The 17,053-nt window shown below is 40.2% G+C and overlaps 1 protein-coding gene across 2 annotated transcripts in view; it reads right to left on the reverse strand.

The window, feature by feature from the left end:
• dbn1 (drebrin 1) overlaps nucleotides 1-17,053 on the reverse strand; it is a 137,174-nt gene that overhangs the window by 6,353 nt on the left and 113,768 nt on the right. Inside the window, exons 9-12 of one of the 2 annotated variants that reach the window (XM_034684198.1) lie at nucleotides 9,036-9,092; nucleotides 8,421-8,535; nucleotides 6,132-6,260; nucleotides 57-182 (exon numbers count right to left, since the gene is read on the reverse strand). In XM_034684198.1, the coding sequence (XP_034540089.1) occupies nucleotides 57-182; nucleotides 6,132-6,260; nucleotides 8,421-8,535; nucleotides 9,036-9,092 (427 nt within the window). The remainder of the gene's footprint in view (nucleotides 1-56; nucleotides 183-6,131; nucleotides 6,261-8,420; nucleotides 8,536-9,035; nucleotides 9,093-17,053) is intronic. The other variant, XM_034684199.1, reaches the window with a different exon arrangement.

The following is a 17,053-nucleotide window of genomic DNA, read 5'->3' on the forward strand; positions in this document are numbered from 1 at the left end:
TAAACTGGTTTCATTCAAGTTGCCATCATTTGATCCTTTTTCACATCTCCTCTTACCCCATTCATCTCTGCTGTCCTCCTCCTCAATGCGAAAGTCTTCTTTGATTGGTGTAGTGACTATTTTAGGTATGGGTGACACAGCGGCCATGTTGCGTTCTGTGCTCGCTTCGTCGTCATCGTCCCCTATAGTGACAGAACGGCACAACAACATTAAAAAGGAGCAGAGTCAAAGTCTTCCTCCCAAATCCTCCTGGAACAACAACCTTCTACTCAAAAAGCAAGATGTGTTGAAATAACATGGATCTCTCAGGTTGTGTCTATACAATCTGTTTGGCAGAAAGTCTGTTGAAGTTAACTCTAAAGGTTTTACTTCTTCGTCCTGAATCAAATGATGCAAAAAGATCTTCAGCATCAGAATCTGTTTCAAAATTTCTATTCCCAGCAGCCACATCCTGAGTTACTTCAACACATACACATCTGCACATAGTCTCATCAGTCACATCACAAGCAGAAACTACACTTTACAATGTGCAAAGACAAACATTGGTGCTAAAGAGTGGAAGTATGATAAAAAGATGTCATTTTGATCATGAATGTAGTCTATCCAAACTCCACAGCTTTATTTTTTGCCATGCTTGTAGCTTGGATGGGAGTATCAGCCTGCAGATCAATGGACTGGTCGGTCATTTGGCTCAAAAATCCATTACATGGATTGGCACCTTTGCTACAACGTTTCATTATTTCCTCTAGATTATCTCTCATGACCACACTGATTCTCTGACCGTTCATCTAGCGCTACCCAGAGGTTCACTTTTGTGCTCCTGAGTGAAATTTACAGACAAATTAGGAGATTTGGAAATTGTAAAGACATTTGTAGACCTAAGAATCCTCGTCAACAGAAACAGGTACAATCTATCAGATGGATTGGCAGACATTTTTTGGTACACTCATTCATTATTCCCAGAAGTTAACACTAATGACTTCGTTGGTTCTCTGATGTTCTTGCTAAACCATGAAATTTACGTTTGTGAACTTGTTTTATATCTCAAAAGTTATTTAACGGATTGGAATACTTTTTTATACACCAAATCATTATTCCCAGAAAATTAACTATGATGAGCGAGATCAGCTGACTTTTCTTGTGCTACCATGAGACATTCGTGGACTGTAGTGACATTTGTTAGCACATTCAGAATGATGCAACTCTCATGATTTGGAAGTCTTAGGGATATTTTTCAACCTCTGGCTTCTCATCTAGCTGAACTCAGTCTAGTGTGAAATATCTCTGCAACTATTCTGTGGTGATCTGGAAATGTATTTTTTTTTTGTATGTGTGTGCACTATTTGTTTTGCTTGTGTTGCTGGTGTGGTTTTCCTGTGTTTTCAGAGGCCGGGGCGTGGCCTCTGGTGTCTGGAGCTCCTGATTCACACACCTGCTCCTCATTTAAACTCGTCAGTGGCTGCTCAAGAACCCCTGTGTTTCCTTTCCATGCTGCCAGATTGTCTCCACTCTCCATTTGGTATTGTTGGCTACTCTCTTGCTCTTACTGTCGGAACCTTTTCCCATTGCCTTCCACCTCCCAGCTCCAGTGCCTCATTCCCCAGCCTCTACCTCAGCTTCCAGCCACACCACTTCGCCCCTCTATATACATCACCTTTCTGCTGGTTTTGCTTATGGGTCCTATAAAAACCTGTAGTAAACTGTAACATATACAATGGATTGACATTTATTTTGGTGTACCCATTCACTATTCCAAGAAGATTAACCCCAATGACTTTGATGATCATCTAACTTTTTCGTGTGACACCATAAGGATTTAATTCATGGTCTCATGCAATATTACACGCAACCAATACATGGCTTGCCATGGGATCTGGTTCTGGTTGATTTGGAAATATTTAAGTCATTTGTGAATCTAGCTCAATCACCAGTTCAGAGGTTTAAAACATCCAAAACTAAGGTTGATTCCCAAATACCTGCAAAAGGAATTGTATCTCCTTCAACCTCAGCTGTACTTGCTGTGGCATACTAGTCTTTTTGGTTACTGAGGAGTTGTTTTTTTTATCATAATGCGATAGTGATTGTTGCATTACAACCCCATACGATTTGGTAACCTTGGCAACCTTCCTCTGAATTATAGTGTGAGATATTTAACAACCTTGTGACACCTGCAGATTGATTCTTATTGCACACTATGGACATGTCATACCACAGAATATTTAGTCAAAGAAGAACATACAAGGACAGGGTTACCACAAACACCAAGAAGCAATTGATATAACCAAGCATGTCATGAAGCAGCCACCAGATATGCTTCAAACATCCATTATTATGCTATGCAATTCTCAACAAGACACTGTTGGTGAGTCACAGTCACAATGCTGATACCACATCCAAGAATACAGCTCAGTATGACAAACATAAACACAGCGTCAGTCACAGCCAGAGAATCAGTTCCACAATAGAAACGTCACTTCTTTCTGAGGCTTTCAATGATTTCATGCTTGTTGAAGTCAGATGTCCTGTTCCAGAAACCAGAACAGGGTTTCCCAGAGGACATGAACACAACAAACTACAGATGAGAAGAATAGAGTCACTTTGAACTGGAAACAAATGGCTGTAAGATGTGTGACCCTGATAAAATGACACATCACATCCAGCCCAGCAAGGTCTTACCCGGGTGGGTTCACCAATTTATCTGGTGATCAAAAACCTCCAAAGACAGTCTTATAATTACTCGGATTGTTTATAAATCATTCTTTTACTGATACTGGAAAAGAAATGTAGTATACGTCATATCAAAGGCGTGGCTAAATTTAAAGAGGACTGTCTAAATGAAGTGGTTCTTTGCCCACCCTGCATCATAGCTGCGATACAACACTGACAGACATGCAATATCAAACACATTCGATCATGAAGGTGGAGTTTTTAGTGTCGCCCAGTCACTACATTACCAATGATCATTTTCCAAAGCATTCACATGTCTTTGAAACTCTAATTTACCCCCAAATTGCTAATTTTGTACTTCCCTGCTTTGGTGGCATCTTACATTTCAGGAAGTTTGTAAAGAAAAAAAGTTTGAGCTTTGATGTTAACCAGAAAAAACGTTGACTTTATTCAGGACTTTCTCTGCTTTTCTTTGCTCGACAGCGTTCTTTTGTTTAAGGGTAATTCTGGTAGTTTTAAACCGCAGTTATTGTATTTCAGACATGTTGCAGTCTTTATAAGAAATAGAAACAAAAGCAGTTGAAGTTCAGTTAGTAGATAAACTTACTGATACATTAAGGGGCAACTGCGTCTGATGCAAGTACGCCAATAAACGTGCCTATCTTTGGCAAATTGACAGAGAGCATCCAAACTTTGACTCATTACATTCTCTCTATAATAAATTGGCACTGGATAGATTTCTGTACAAAACCTTTCCTTGAATAAGAGTTCTGTTTATGACACAACAAAAATATTTTTACTTACAAAAAAATTGATGTCTCTGTTTTTTCCAGAAAGGGCAATGAAGAGCACTTTTGGTGGAGACTTTGTGTTCAATTGCCACAAAAGATTACATTGCACCAATGCAAGCATCCTTTGCAGCTTCCCTAAGAAGTAATCTACTTCAGCAATCCAAAAAGAGCTGTACTTTTTAGTCTGTTAAGATGCTTTAAATATGTAAAATAGGGCCTAGGTTTAAGTTAAGGGAATTCAATCTTTGTTGATGGAAGGTCAGTCAACCCAAAGATGTGACTTGTGCTCTGGAAATTGGTCAGTGAGAACTTGTAGTTCCTGGGCTCAAACATACAAAGTCACCATTAAGATCTTTTAACAGAATGACAGAAGTCAATTAGTTCTACACATGACAAAGAAAACATCTCCATATTCAGTCAAAGGCCAACAAACAGAGATGGCGACTGACGGCCGGTTTGACGACTTTACGTCCTTACAAAAACACTCACAGGTTGGTCAGGTGGTCAGGATTAAAAGCAGAGGCAACAGGAGCAGTGTGTGTTTCAGTGTGTGTGCGCAGAGAGATGATGCAGTCCAGGATCAGAGGAATGAGATTCAGGATCAGAGAAGGAGGAAGGTAAGAGGAAACCAGTGAGATTCTGTAGTTTGAGAAACAGCTTAGTATCCCTGAGAGAAGTTACCTTAGTGCAAATCCAAAGCATAAAATAAAGCATCAGATAAAACATTCACATAAATAATGAAACATCAGCAGATGACTGGACAAAATCTACAGGATGAAGACTGAGGGGATGACAAACTCAACATCTATCACACAAACTGACAGACAGCTTTATGGGTTGCAGCCATAAAGGATATTGTATAGTGTACTAGATGTTGATGGGATGCTTGTGTTAGCTAGAGCTACAAAAGCTATGAGACAGGTTAGTCTGGGGACTACTCTGTGAATACAAACAAAAAGAGTTCATCATTGTTAGTAATGTTCTGTGGGCAGAACTGCCAGCTTCATTGTTCAAAATAAAACAAACAGATATTTTACTTCCAAAAAATAACCAGACTAAATGCCACATTTAACTTTTTTTGGCTTGATGTCTAAAAAATTCTCATTATCTTAATATCTCAGTCATGCAGTTTTTATTAATAGAAATACAGTTTATAGGTATGGAAATGTCTGATGATAATACTGGTACCGACTTATGTTTTTCCTATTATTAACAAAGCCTTTAACAGAGCCCCAAACATCCTGTAATGGAGATCATTTTAATCTTGTGTGCACAAGTTATCTTGTGCAGGCAAGATAATCATCTTGTGTTAACAAGTCATACCCTTGTGGAAACAAGTTATCTTATGCCTTCAAATCTTTGACTTTGGCATGCAAGATCACTATCTTGTGCGTGCAAGATAACTATCTTGTGTAATATAGGTATAGCTTTTTACTTTACACAATTATCTTATGCAGGCAAGTATCGTTTCATGCATACATTATCTTGTGCTCACAAGATAATTAGTTATCTTGTGAGCACAAGTTACCATGTGCTGAAAAGATAATCATATATCATGTTGGGACAAGTTGCTATCTACTGGAAACAAGTTAATGGCTTGTGCAAACAAGATACACATTAAGTTTTGTGGGAAAAGGTTGCTATCTTGAGCAAAAAAGTAAGGATCATTTTATCCTGTGTCTACAAGCTTTTTTATATGTTGTGAGCAAAAACATTATTATTTGTCATTATTGTTAGCTAAATTATTATCTACGTAAAAACAATTAAATTGTTTGCAAAGATGGTTATTTATCCAGGAGGAAAAATGTGTCATTGTTGAATTATCTTGTCCGTGAAATAACTGGCTTTGAATATTTTTCATTAATTTTTTTCTAGTATTTAGCTAACAAGTCTATCAGTCTAAACTGGAGACAAAACTATTTCTGTGGCATTAGTTGAATAAAAAAAGTTGAACAAAACAAACAAACAGACAATCATTTGCTGTTTAAGTTGTAATGTAGAGTTGGAGGGGGATGAAAGTTGTCCGTGTGTTTGGGGGTTAATTTGGCGGAGGGTGATTGGGTTTAAAGGTTTGGTGCTGAGATGTGTAGGGTGTGAAAGTGCAGATGTGCAAAGTGGAGTGGTTCATGGAAATGACTTTCTAATACTGATACAATGAAAATGCATGTGGACCGAAAGAAGATTTAAAATGTGTCGGTCTTATTATGTTTGAGTATTAATGACTTCTCAAAATGCATCTTTTTTATTTGGTGTTTGTCAGAAAAACATGCTCAGTTGATTTATCTGCATCTTTATTTATCAGAGTCTGTAAGAATTACATGACTTAATTAGATTCTTCAGCTTGTTAGCTCTTTGCTTGCTGAAATATTTCATATCATGGTCAAAAATAGAAAAATCTAAAAGAAAAAATAAAATATTATGCCCATTGGTAGTCTTTCTTCTGGGTGTTGTTTGTGTTTTTATTTGTGCTCCAGGCTTTATATTGGTGTGCATGAAAAAAAAAAGATGTCCTCAGAGACGTTTTAAATTGCACATCTTTTTAGTTCACATGCATTTTCATTATTCTGTCATTTGTCTTCTCTGATTTTTGTGAGGGGGTACATGTCTCAGGAGGGTTGTTGGACCAAGCTGCTGGTGTCCATCTGTCCTCTTCTTCTTATGTGCTGTACCTACCGGCTGCAGCGGTGGGCTGCGTCCGTACGTGTGGCTGGGTGCGGAGGGGTGACGTGCCCCGGAGTGGGGGGGTCTGACTGGGGCTGCTGGAACTGTGCTGTTGCCTCAAGAATGGGCTGTCCAAACGGCCTGGCGGTTGGGGAGGGGGACGATACACAGCCACACACGAAAATTCAGACACACGAACACAAACATAGAACATGAGACGAGGCGACGTACCAGGACAGAGAGACGTGGGGAAGATGGACAGGACGGGAAGACAAGACAGAGAAAAGCAAAGAAGGGGAGGGAGACAGGAGAGGTCAGAGTCAAGACAAAGTTAAGCCCCAGAAGATAAAGTGAAAGGCAGAGAGGATTGTGGGAAGAGCAGAAAGTCCCATAGAAACCCATGAAGAAGAAACAGACCCATTGGTGCCAGAAGTGGGATCCCAAAATCAAAAAAGGGAGTGGAAAAGGATGACAGAGAGTAGAGGAGTGGGTAAATATATAAAGAAGTATGTGAAGAAATGAGGATGGTGTACACAAATGTGGGGTCAAAAGAGGGCAGAGGTATCAGAGGAAAACCCCCATGGAGAGAAAAAGAAAGAGAGAAAGAAAGAAAAGTGGTTAGTGTGGCTTTTAACACACTGATTTTAGACAGCATGCTGTTAAGCAGAGATGAAATGCTGACTGAGTTTAGAGTCTGTAGAATCTCAGAATTCCATTTTCCAAACTTTGAGCCATTAAGTTTTTGTTTATGAGCAATGAATTCCTGAAAAACACTTCTGTTCCCAGGTTTAGAATAACAGAAAATAATATTAGTAACAACGATTAATGCACCTGTACTGCCCTGAAACAATAGTAAGTTTAACTGACAGAATCATAGATATAGCTGGGTTTGCATCTTGACTGTGCAGAGCATTAAACTAACACTGTTTCCGATGTATTCTGAAGCCTTGTGGGACAATGTCAAACTGTATTTTAGTCGGTTTCAGACTGCTTTTATTTCTTGACAGGTTAAAAAAAAGGTGATTTACTTTCTTTCCAGGCTGCACAAGAAAATGTTTTCTTCACATATTATTTTTTCCACACTTGGTACCAAAAATAGCTGAATAATAATTAAACTCTTCACTGATGAAGCTTTCCTTGGTCATACACCCTCATATTTTTAAAAGCTTAGAGTGACGTTTCACCCCTTCAGAGCATTACACTCCCAAAACAAAATTCAGCGTGCCTGATGTCTTCAAAACTAGCAGGGGATGTAGAGCCTTCAATTATCAGGCCTCCTTCCTTTGGATTCATCTAAAAATCCTGGTCTGGGAGGCAGACTATGATTTCTTTTTTTTTTCAGGTTACTTTTTTCCTTTATTTGATAGGACAGCTTGAGACGGGGTATGTAGGGAAAGAGTGAGGGATGATGTACACGTCCTGTCAAGACTAAGAATCATTCCTACAACCCCACCCGCTTTACTTTCAAGAGTAGGCTTAAAAGTTTAATTTTAGATAAAGCTTAAAGTCAGGACCAACTCAGTTTTACAGCAGGCCCTAGTTTTGCTGCTGTAGGCTGAGATCACAGGGGAAAGTAATGCGGTCGTAAACTAAGTCTGGGAAAGTTTTAAGTACCAGAGGCAAGTCCACTCAGGCCAAGTAAACTTTGTTGAACAGACTGTTACAATTAAAGATGTGATTTAAGAGGCTGAACAGTCTGATGGTGTCTCCTCTTATCTGGGTTGTGAGAGCTGGATGGTCGTACAGACTGAGGGAGAAAATCACCACAAGACTTCAAACACATGGGGAAAAAATATGAGGGAAAATGTTTCACCATCCCCTGAGTTAAAGATACATACTTGCCCCTAAAATAAAGTCACCGTGTTTAAAGTGGTGTCGAGAAAAACAGTAAGGCTGCAAACAAACAACACAGAACAATGCAAAGAGGGAAATTCAAATCAAAATCGCACACAGCGTTCAGACAACGATGAGGGGACAGATTGTCTGGTGCTTCGATGTGGAGAGCTTCTTCGTGTTGTGTCTCCACAGATGTTATACCTTTACTTTTCAAAAGATTTGGTGATAAACACTGTATGAAAAATAAATCTTAAGTTCTTGGTCTAAGAAAACAGCAGCATATTAAACTTGACAAATAATGAACGATTGAATGATTCAGACATCCCCTGGTTGTCTGTGAAATGACGTGAAGTCAACAATAGATAGATGTCTCTCTTGTATAAAGGTTTGATACATATTCACTTTGTTAAAAATGCTGAAATTATGCAAAAGTGATCTCATTGGGTGAGTTTATTAAGTGTTTACCGCTCCTGTGGATGGAGACGGGCGAGGTGTCGACGCTGATGGTCATGGCTCTCTCTTTCTGCTTGAAAAACTCTCGAGGGTTTCCTGACCGCTGAGCGATGATGGCCTTCGCCTCCTGCAAACACAAACACAAAAACCATCAACATTTGAACCAAGGACGATATTCATTAGGTGAAGTTATCCAATGAGAGTATCTTCAGCTGGTGTTTATCAATTTAGTCCTGAACAAATCTGGAATAAATCAGAAAGCTTCAGATGTCTTTTTGCTGTATTTCAAAGTAATAACAGTGACACTATTTGCTGCTATTTGATGCATCAGTTTTTCATGATTTGCAATGACAGGATTGTTATAAAACAGGTCTGCCTCACGTGTGTGTTTAGGAAGGTTACACAAGTTTCCGTTTAGAAGCCAACAACATGCTATAATTTGTGATTTAATGAAAGTTGCACAGATTTTCTAACAGACAAACTCAACATTCAAATATGCAAACCAGAACTCAAGAACTTTTCTCCTGAGTATCCTCTTTATCACTCTGATTTGTCTTCTTGTGAAACGTTTGCAGGTTTTTACATCTTTTTTTGCCTGTACTGAAACAACCATTTTTTTAAACTCACCTCCACTTCAGTCTCCCTCTTGTCCAGGTTGAGGTCCTCAAGGCTCGGCTCTGCTGCCTGCAGAGAAGGAGAAGGAGAACTTTTCAAAAATGCTGTAAAGCAGAATTAGATTGAAATCAGCAGATTTGGATAAAGGGCAGAGAGGGAAGATTGATATTCTAACATTCTTAACCAGACGTCAAAAGTGATCCTGAATGAGTGAGCAAAAATGTGGCTCATAGGGCAGGAAAAAACGATAGCACAATGTCACCAGTGGGGGGCGACAGAGGCTGTTTCTAACGTCAGTTAGCTGAGATCACACATGCAGGAATGGGAGGGTGACAATATGTGCAGAGAAAAAGTGTTGATTAATGTGAAAAGGATTGGAATATAACATCACATTTCAGACATTTTAATACCACACAGACATCAGGTGAATAACTGTTTTGTCATCTCAAGCTTAATCAATGTTCAACATCAAGATGAGGCTTAGAATGATTCATTATTAGTGCCTCTCAGTAGTTTGTAACGATAAACCCTGGTAACATTATTAATAAGTGTAACTTTGACCTATACTATTGGCATGAACACTGATTAATGCATAAAGTCCGTGACCTATCACTGTTATCTTCAGCTGCTCTGATGAGCTGCGGTATCCGCAGCAGTGACAGAGTTTGCTGCAGGTCTGACTCCCCTCCTGCAGCGCAATCCAATGTCACAGCAATTCTACTGTCAGATTATACATGTATTACATCTCCTGACAGTCTGCAACCAGATATAAAAACATGTCATAACCAACATCCCTGCCTGCAGCAGGCGGGACGAACATCCAATAAACTTCTGAGTTATATCTGACACCCTCTGTGGTGCTCTTTTCTTTTCAGGGAATCATTTATGCAGTTTTTTTTTAATCAGTGCCGCGAGAAATTTCTTATTTTGGGATGTCTGACACTTTTAAGTCCTGATTTCTCCCCAGAGAACATAGTGCATATTATTCCAAAACAGTGAGTCTTCAATAAGCTTGTGTTTATCTTTCTTTCCTTCATCCTTAGTGTATCCTTTCTGCATCTTTAGTTTCTTTACTTGTACAATTTGTTTTACTAAAGAATGTACAAAAAGCACTTTGTAAAAATATTGTGTTTACGTTTGTCTTTGCTTGAGTTTCCTGTGAGGACATTAAAATACAGTTTTCTCAGCATCTCTCCTGGCGACAGAGCTGCTGTGAGTCTCTATTTCTGTAGGAACTCAAGCAGGAGTTTGATGAAAAAAACCCCAGTCTTTCTAACATCACTCTACAGTCTGTCCTCTCAGGACTATGGTAGGGGTTGGGGTTAGGCTTGGGGTAAAGGTTAGAGTTAGGCTTAGGGTTAGGATTAGGGTTAGGGAGGGTTAGGGTAAGGAAGGGCTAGGGAAGGTTAGGGTAAGGGAGGGTAAGGTAAGGGGGGGTAAGGGTAAGGAAGGGTTAGGGTATGGAAGGGTTAGGGAGGGTTAGGGTAAGGAAGGGTTAGGGTATGGAAGGGTTAGGGAGGGTTAGGGTAAGGAAGGGTTAGGTAGGGTTAGTTTTAGGGAGTGTTAGTTTTTACAGAGGGTTAGGGTTAGGGAGGGTTAGAGTAAGGAAGGGTTAGAGTAGGGTTAGGGTACGGACGGGTAAGAGAGGGTTAGTGTTAGGGAGGGTTAGGGTAAGGAAGGGTTAGGGAAGGTTAGGGTAAGGCAGGGAAGGGTAAGGAAGGGTTAGGGTAAGGAAGGGTAAGGGTAAGGGAGGGTTAGGGTAAGGAAGGGTCAGGGTTAGGGAAGGTTAGGGTAAGGAAGGGTAGAGTAAGGGAGGGTAAGGGTAAGGAAGGGTTAGGGTATGGAAGGGTTAGGGTGAGGATGGGTTAGAGTAGGGTTAGGGTGAGGAAGCGTTAGGGAGAGGGTTAGTGTTAGGGAGGGTTAGTTTTTAGAGAGGGTTAGGGTTAGGGAGGGTTAGAGTAAGGAAGGGTTAGAGTAGGGTTATGGTAAGGAAGGGTAAGAGAGGGTTAGTGTTAGGGAGGGTTAGTGTAAGGAAGGGTTAGAGTAGGGTTAGGGTAAGGAAGGGTAAGAGAGGGTTAGTGTTAGGGAGGGTTAGTTTTTAGAGAGGGTTAGGGTTAGGGAGGGTTAGAGTAAGGAAGGGTTAGAGTAGGGTTATGGTAAGGAAGGGTAAGAGAGGGTTAGTGTTAGGGAGGGTTAGTGTAAGGAAGGGTTAGGGTAAGAAAGGGTTAGGGTAAGGAAGGGTTAGGGTAAGGAAAGGTTAGGGTAAGGCGGGGGAGGGTAAGGGAGGGTAAGGGTAAGGGAGGGTCAGGGTTAGGGAGGGTAAGTGTTTGGGAGGGTTACGGTATGGAAGGGTTAGGAAGGGTTAGGGTGTTTTCTCTCCTCTCTTTACTTTTAAAAATATGGGATGTTAGTGTGTCGTAGAGCATACAGCCTAACCCAGTGGGGGTGAGCTCTTGCCAAAACTGGTTTCCGACGTCCCTACCCTCCTTCTAACATTCCTCTACAGACTGCCCCCTCTGTTTCTTCTCTCTTCTCCACTCTTTCTTCATGGCAATCGGGAGAAAAGGGACGAGGCAGTGCGCACAGTCTACAGTGAGCACTAGCCTGCACACACTTCTGGCTTAAGCTCTTTTTCCATTTCTTCTTTCTAATATCCCTCTCTGTACTCTTTCCTGTTTTCTCTCTCTCTTCTCTCCGTTCCTTATAAAAATGAGGGAGGTAAAGTGTAGAGTCTGACCCAGCAGTGTCCAGCTGTAACCCAAACAGGCCTCTCTCTTTAGCTCTGCTTTTCCTGTCCTCTCTCTATGCACTCCTCTTTGTTTTCTCTCTTATCCACATCTCTTTCTACATGAAAATGAGGGAGCAGGGGGACACAGTGCGAATGGTCTAACCTTGCAGGGGTGAGCTCTAACTCAAACAAGCGTCTCTCCTTGGCTCTGCCTTCCCTGTCGTCTTTTAACATCTCTACAGACTCTCCCTTTACAGAAAATGGACGAGTAGGGGGATTTAGAGCCGGCAGTGTCAAGCTGTAGCCCAAACTGGCTTTCCTGTCCTCTTTCTAACATCCTTCAAGAGACTCTCCTCTTTGTTTTTCTCTTCCCTTTTCAAGTGTGAGTATGATGGGCAGTGAGAGCTGGCATGGAGGGGGTGGGTTCTCGGACGCTGGAGCTAACTATGAAGCCTCTCCATGAAGAGAGGTGCCCACTTGCTAATCCCAGTGATGGAGTGGCTCGTGCTGCCTCTCTCTCTTCATGTCTGGGTCTGGGGGACATTAGGGGCCATGTATCAGTAAATACTGGGATAAGGACATAGTGGGATGGGTTTCTTCACTGAGTGCCTATCCTGTTCATAAGAGTGCAAGTAGTGTGTGTTTACTGTAAAAACTAGCAGCGTTATGTTTTGAAGCAAATGCATTTTCTGCTCTCAGTTTCCATGACTTAAACTAGACTTTTTCATAAACAGAATGCTTATAACTTCAATTTTAATCCCAAATTGTCAGGGCTGAGGATATAAAAGCCTTAACTCTTCCTGTCCAATTAAAGTGACTAACCATAGACCTTTCTAGAGTCCCTGAGCTTGTTTGTCTCGTAGGTTCCTCTGGATCTCTGCTGCTGTGGATGTGCCAGACTCCAGCTGCTACAACTACTACTATTCGTCACACCACTATCATCTTTCTCTCTTCAACTCTCCTCTATCCCTCTCTCCAACATGGTCTCAGCAGATGTGTGTCTAACATGAGTCTGGTCCTGCTGGAGGTTTCTGCCTGTTAAAGGAAGTTTGTCCTTGCCGCTGTAACTTGCTAAATGCTGCAAAGTGCTCTGCTCATGGTGGATTAAGACGAGATCAGACTGAGTCCTGTCTGTAAGAGGTGACTGGATCTTATACTGTCTTGATGTTGGGTCTTTGTTAATAATAGAACATAGAGTACGGTCTAGATCTGCTCTGCTTGGAGAGAGGATAACTTTTGTAGTGATTTGGCACAATATAAATAAAGATTGATTACGTTTGTGGGATTTAAGAAGTAGCTTCACTGCAAACATGCTGGTTTCTTCTTCACTTCCAACACACAGGTTTATTTGCATTGTTAAGCCAAGTGGTGAAACCTGTGTGTGTTTTTCAGCATGTGTGTGTGTTTCTTATGTAGTGTGTTTGTTTGTGTTAACTCAGAACAGAGTTAAAGATGTTCTGGAGATAATCTGAGAAATCACAGCTGTGTTAGGACGCTGCAGGCAGCTGATTGCAAAAATGTTCTGATAGTTTTATCTCTGCTCGTAAAACTAAACCACACACACGCACACACACACACACACACACACACACACACACACACACACACACACACACACACACACACACAAATATGGCCTGAACATACTCGCACTGCTTAACTCGCACAGCTTATAATCACTGTTTTCAAACACAAACCCCACTGACACACAAATTGATTTCATCTCCGCATCACAGTTTGAATCCAGCACAGAAACCCAGAGGCATGCAGAACCAGTCTCCATGGTGATTTAAGACAACTAAATTGACTCCAATGAAACACATTCAAGACAACTGAACAGCCCGTCCAACACAAAGGACCAGTCTGTGGGGAGTCAGAGTCATACTTACTAAAAATCTGCAGGCTTTTGTGACCGAGTGTTGTAAACAAGCTCTGGCTTCAGATCTGGGAACATGTGGTACTTTGTGTGGAAGATGAACGGGGAGTTAATGTTGCTGAGTGTTCTGCAGGTGTGTTGGGTTTTTAAACTTTTGATGAATGATTCACGTCCAGTAGAGTCAAATTTAATGATACGACCAAGACAGAAAGAAAGAAAGACACTTACGAGGGTGGTCTGATTCCGCAACCTCTCTCTGGCCTCTTCCTCCTCCACAAGTTGCTTCCCTGCTCGATCACACAAACACACAGACGACACTTTACAACCTTTGTTTACTGAGACACATTCTGATATGTGCATTATGTTTATTTCACACATCAGAGGAACAGCTCTCCTGACAGAGGTAGAGATTTATAAGAGGAAATATAGAAACATGATGAGGAAAGAAAGGGAGGGAAGAAAGAAAGACAGAAAAAGAAAGAAGAAGAATAATGTAAGAAAGGAGGGAAGAAAAACTGAAAGAATGAAAGACCAGAATGAAGGGAAGAAGGAAAGGAGCAAAAAAATAGAGTAAGAAGACAGAGACAGAAAGGAGGGAAGGAAGAAAGAAAAAGAAAGTAAGAAAGAAAGAAAGCAAGAAAAGAAAGGAAGAAAGAAATAAAGAAAGAAAAAAGAAGAAAGAAAAAAGAAAGAAAAAAGAAAGAAAGAAGAAAGAAAGCAATAACTAGCAGATAGAAGAAAGACAGAAAGAAAAGAAGAAAGTATGAAAGGAAGGTGGGAAGAAAGAAAGCGAAAATTAGATTAAGGAAGGAAGAAAGGAGAATGAAAGGAGGAGGTAAGACAGAAAATGATAGTGAAAGCAAATAATGAGAGGATCAAACAAAAGAGAAAATAAGGTAATGAAGGAGAAAAAAAAAAAAACAATAATGAAAAGAGAGAAACAAAGAAAATGAATTTGAAAAAGAAAAAACAGAAGGAAATGTCAGAAAGAAATAGAAGATAGAAAGGAGGGAAGGAAAAGAAAGAATAAATATAAAAGTGTACAATGAACAAAGACAGAAGGGAAGGATGAAAATTTCTAGTTAAAGCAAATAAAGGAAGGAAACAAGAAGAGGAAAGAAGGTGATGAAGAAGGAGAAAAAAGAAGAAAAAACAAGAAAAAAAAAAGACAGAAAAACAAAGAAGAGACAACAAGAAAAAGGAAAAAAATAATAAGGAAAGGAAGAAAGAAAAGGAAAATGTCAGAAAGAAAAAGAAAAGAAAGAAGGAATGAAACAACAGCTCAGATACTTGACCACTGAAAACGGGCCCGTGCATTATTGTTTGCCTCACAGCACTCTGAGGCTCTGAGGTGGATCAGATCACGTGTGAAGGTTTCACTGATCATAACCCACCTGTGTTTGTCTCCAGGGTTAATATCAACAACCAGCACCTCATGTATTGATTGACTCCTCACCTGTGCTCCTCGATCTGACGCTCCCTCTCGCGGTACCTCTTCTCCCGGCTCTCCTGCTCTTTCCTCTCCCGCTCCATCCGCTCCTCCTCGTAGCGCTGCCGTTCCTCTGCTGCCTTCTTTTTCTCATCCTCCTTCCTGATCTCCTCCTCACGCTGAAGAGGACAGGAGTACATAATATAAGATATTTTCATGCTGAGAGGTAGTGTAAAGTTTAGAAGTTGCAGTAAATAAACTCAACCAAAATCAAAAAATCATAACTTATTCATAGAGTCTGCATCTTTTACACAGTGTAACTTATATTCAGAACCCTTCAGTATGCTGCACAACTCGAGTTATGGATTTCACACGTGTGTAGTGTTAAGCTGAGATCTGTGGGTGTTTTGTTGAGGGTGTTGGTTGTGTTTACATTAATGATTCTTGAAAATGCTGTAAACATGCGCCTTCTTTGAATCGACAAAGCACGATATCAAAGAGAGAAGGCAGCAAACAGACGCTGAAAGGAAAAATGTTGACATTTGGTGTGATGGATTATTGAAGATGAATTCTTGAGCATGGCTGTGTCAGTGTATCCACTGGGTTTAATGATTGAGCTCTGATGCTGAACTTTAGTTGGTTTATGTTGGAAGCCTCAGATTTCCAGTGAAGGGCAGATCCAGTGGAAACCCTGCAGCTCTATCAAGCAGACTGTCATTTTACATTTTGTCTGAACTTGTTATGGCCAACACAGCTGCAGGACTCAGAAGCTGTTTGACTTGCTCTTCACTTTACTCCAAACCCCATGTACAGAGATTTTGTAACTATACGCTGTTGAGCACTTAAAAACACCTCTTGATTGGACGCCATCTTGATTATTTAGGCTAAGCTTAAAGGAGACCCAGTGTGCCGGAAGTGCCCTGACCATGGTAACTCAGTCGCTTCTGGAGATGAGTGCTTAATCTATCAGAGAATCATTTGCAGGCAGTCCCCTACTGCATCCATTATTTGTTCTGGGGGACCAATCCACTTTTAAAGACCCCACTTATATAGTGTGTCCTGACTGCTTGGGTAGAAGGTTGCTCGATCAACAATGTAGTCATCTCACACCATCTGTCACTGATAGGCATCACCTTCTCGCCAGGGTGGCATAGGAACGTGGTTCCTTTTCATTGTTAGACTGGTTAGATACTACGACTTAAAGTGGGAAATGTTTCTCCTTTATATTAACAGCCTTATTGTGAGACCATAGATGTAATAGACCCTTTTCTACTCTTTGTCTTGTGTTTACAGTGTTGAAAATCAACACAGCCTTTCTTTATTCTATTTTATTTCATTCTATTAATTTATCTATTCTTTCATTTATATTTCTTTAATATGTACATGTTATGTACTTTTGTGTACATAAATATGCAGTGTGTATGGGTATGTGTATATATATTTTTTTCTCTCATTATTGCTGTAAATTACTGTCAATTTTATTTTTATAAATAAATTATCTGTCACTTTATTTTTTAATAAATTATCTTCATTTCATTTTTTATAATGAATCATCTGTCATTTATTTTATTTTTCTCTGTTTGTTTTGGGATATTTATTGATTTCCCTCTTTTTGCCATGAGATACTTTTTTTTAATGTTTTATTTTCCTTGTTCTTCTTTCTATTAGATTTCCAGTTATTTTGTACGTTTCTTAAGTCCTCCTTGTGTCTTTCAGTACCTTGTCTTGTTTGTATTCCTTGTGTGTTCTTGTCTGTCGTGTTTCCTGTTTTTATTTTGATTAATCCTCCCTGTGTTTTGGTTAGTTTTACTTCCGGAGTTTTCCCCTCCATTCTGATTATGTGCTGAGTTTTCCACCTGTGTCTCGTTTGTATTTAGTCTCTGGTTGTTTTTCGAAACCCGCCAACTATATCTAGCATACGTACTGATTTGGACAAATCATGTGTGTTGTATGTGAACAAGCAAAATCTGCAGTATGCCAAACTACCCGGATGTCGT

This window comes from Notolabrus celidotus, chromosome 5, assembly GCF_009762535.1.
Source record: "Notolabrus celidotus isolate fNotCel1 chromosome 5, fNotCel1.pri, whole genome shotgun sequence".
Classification (NCBI taxonomy): domain Eukaryota; kingdom Metazoa; phylum Chordata; class Actinopteri; order Labriformes; family Labridae; genus Notolabrus; species Notolabrus celidotus.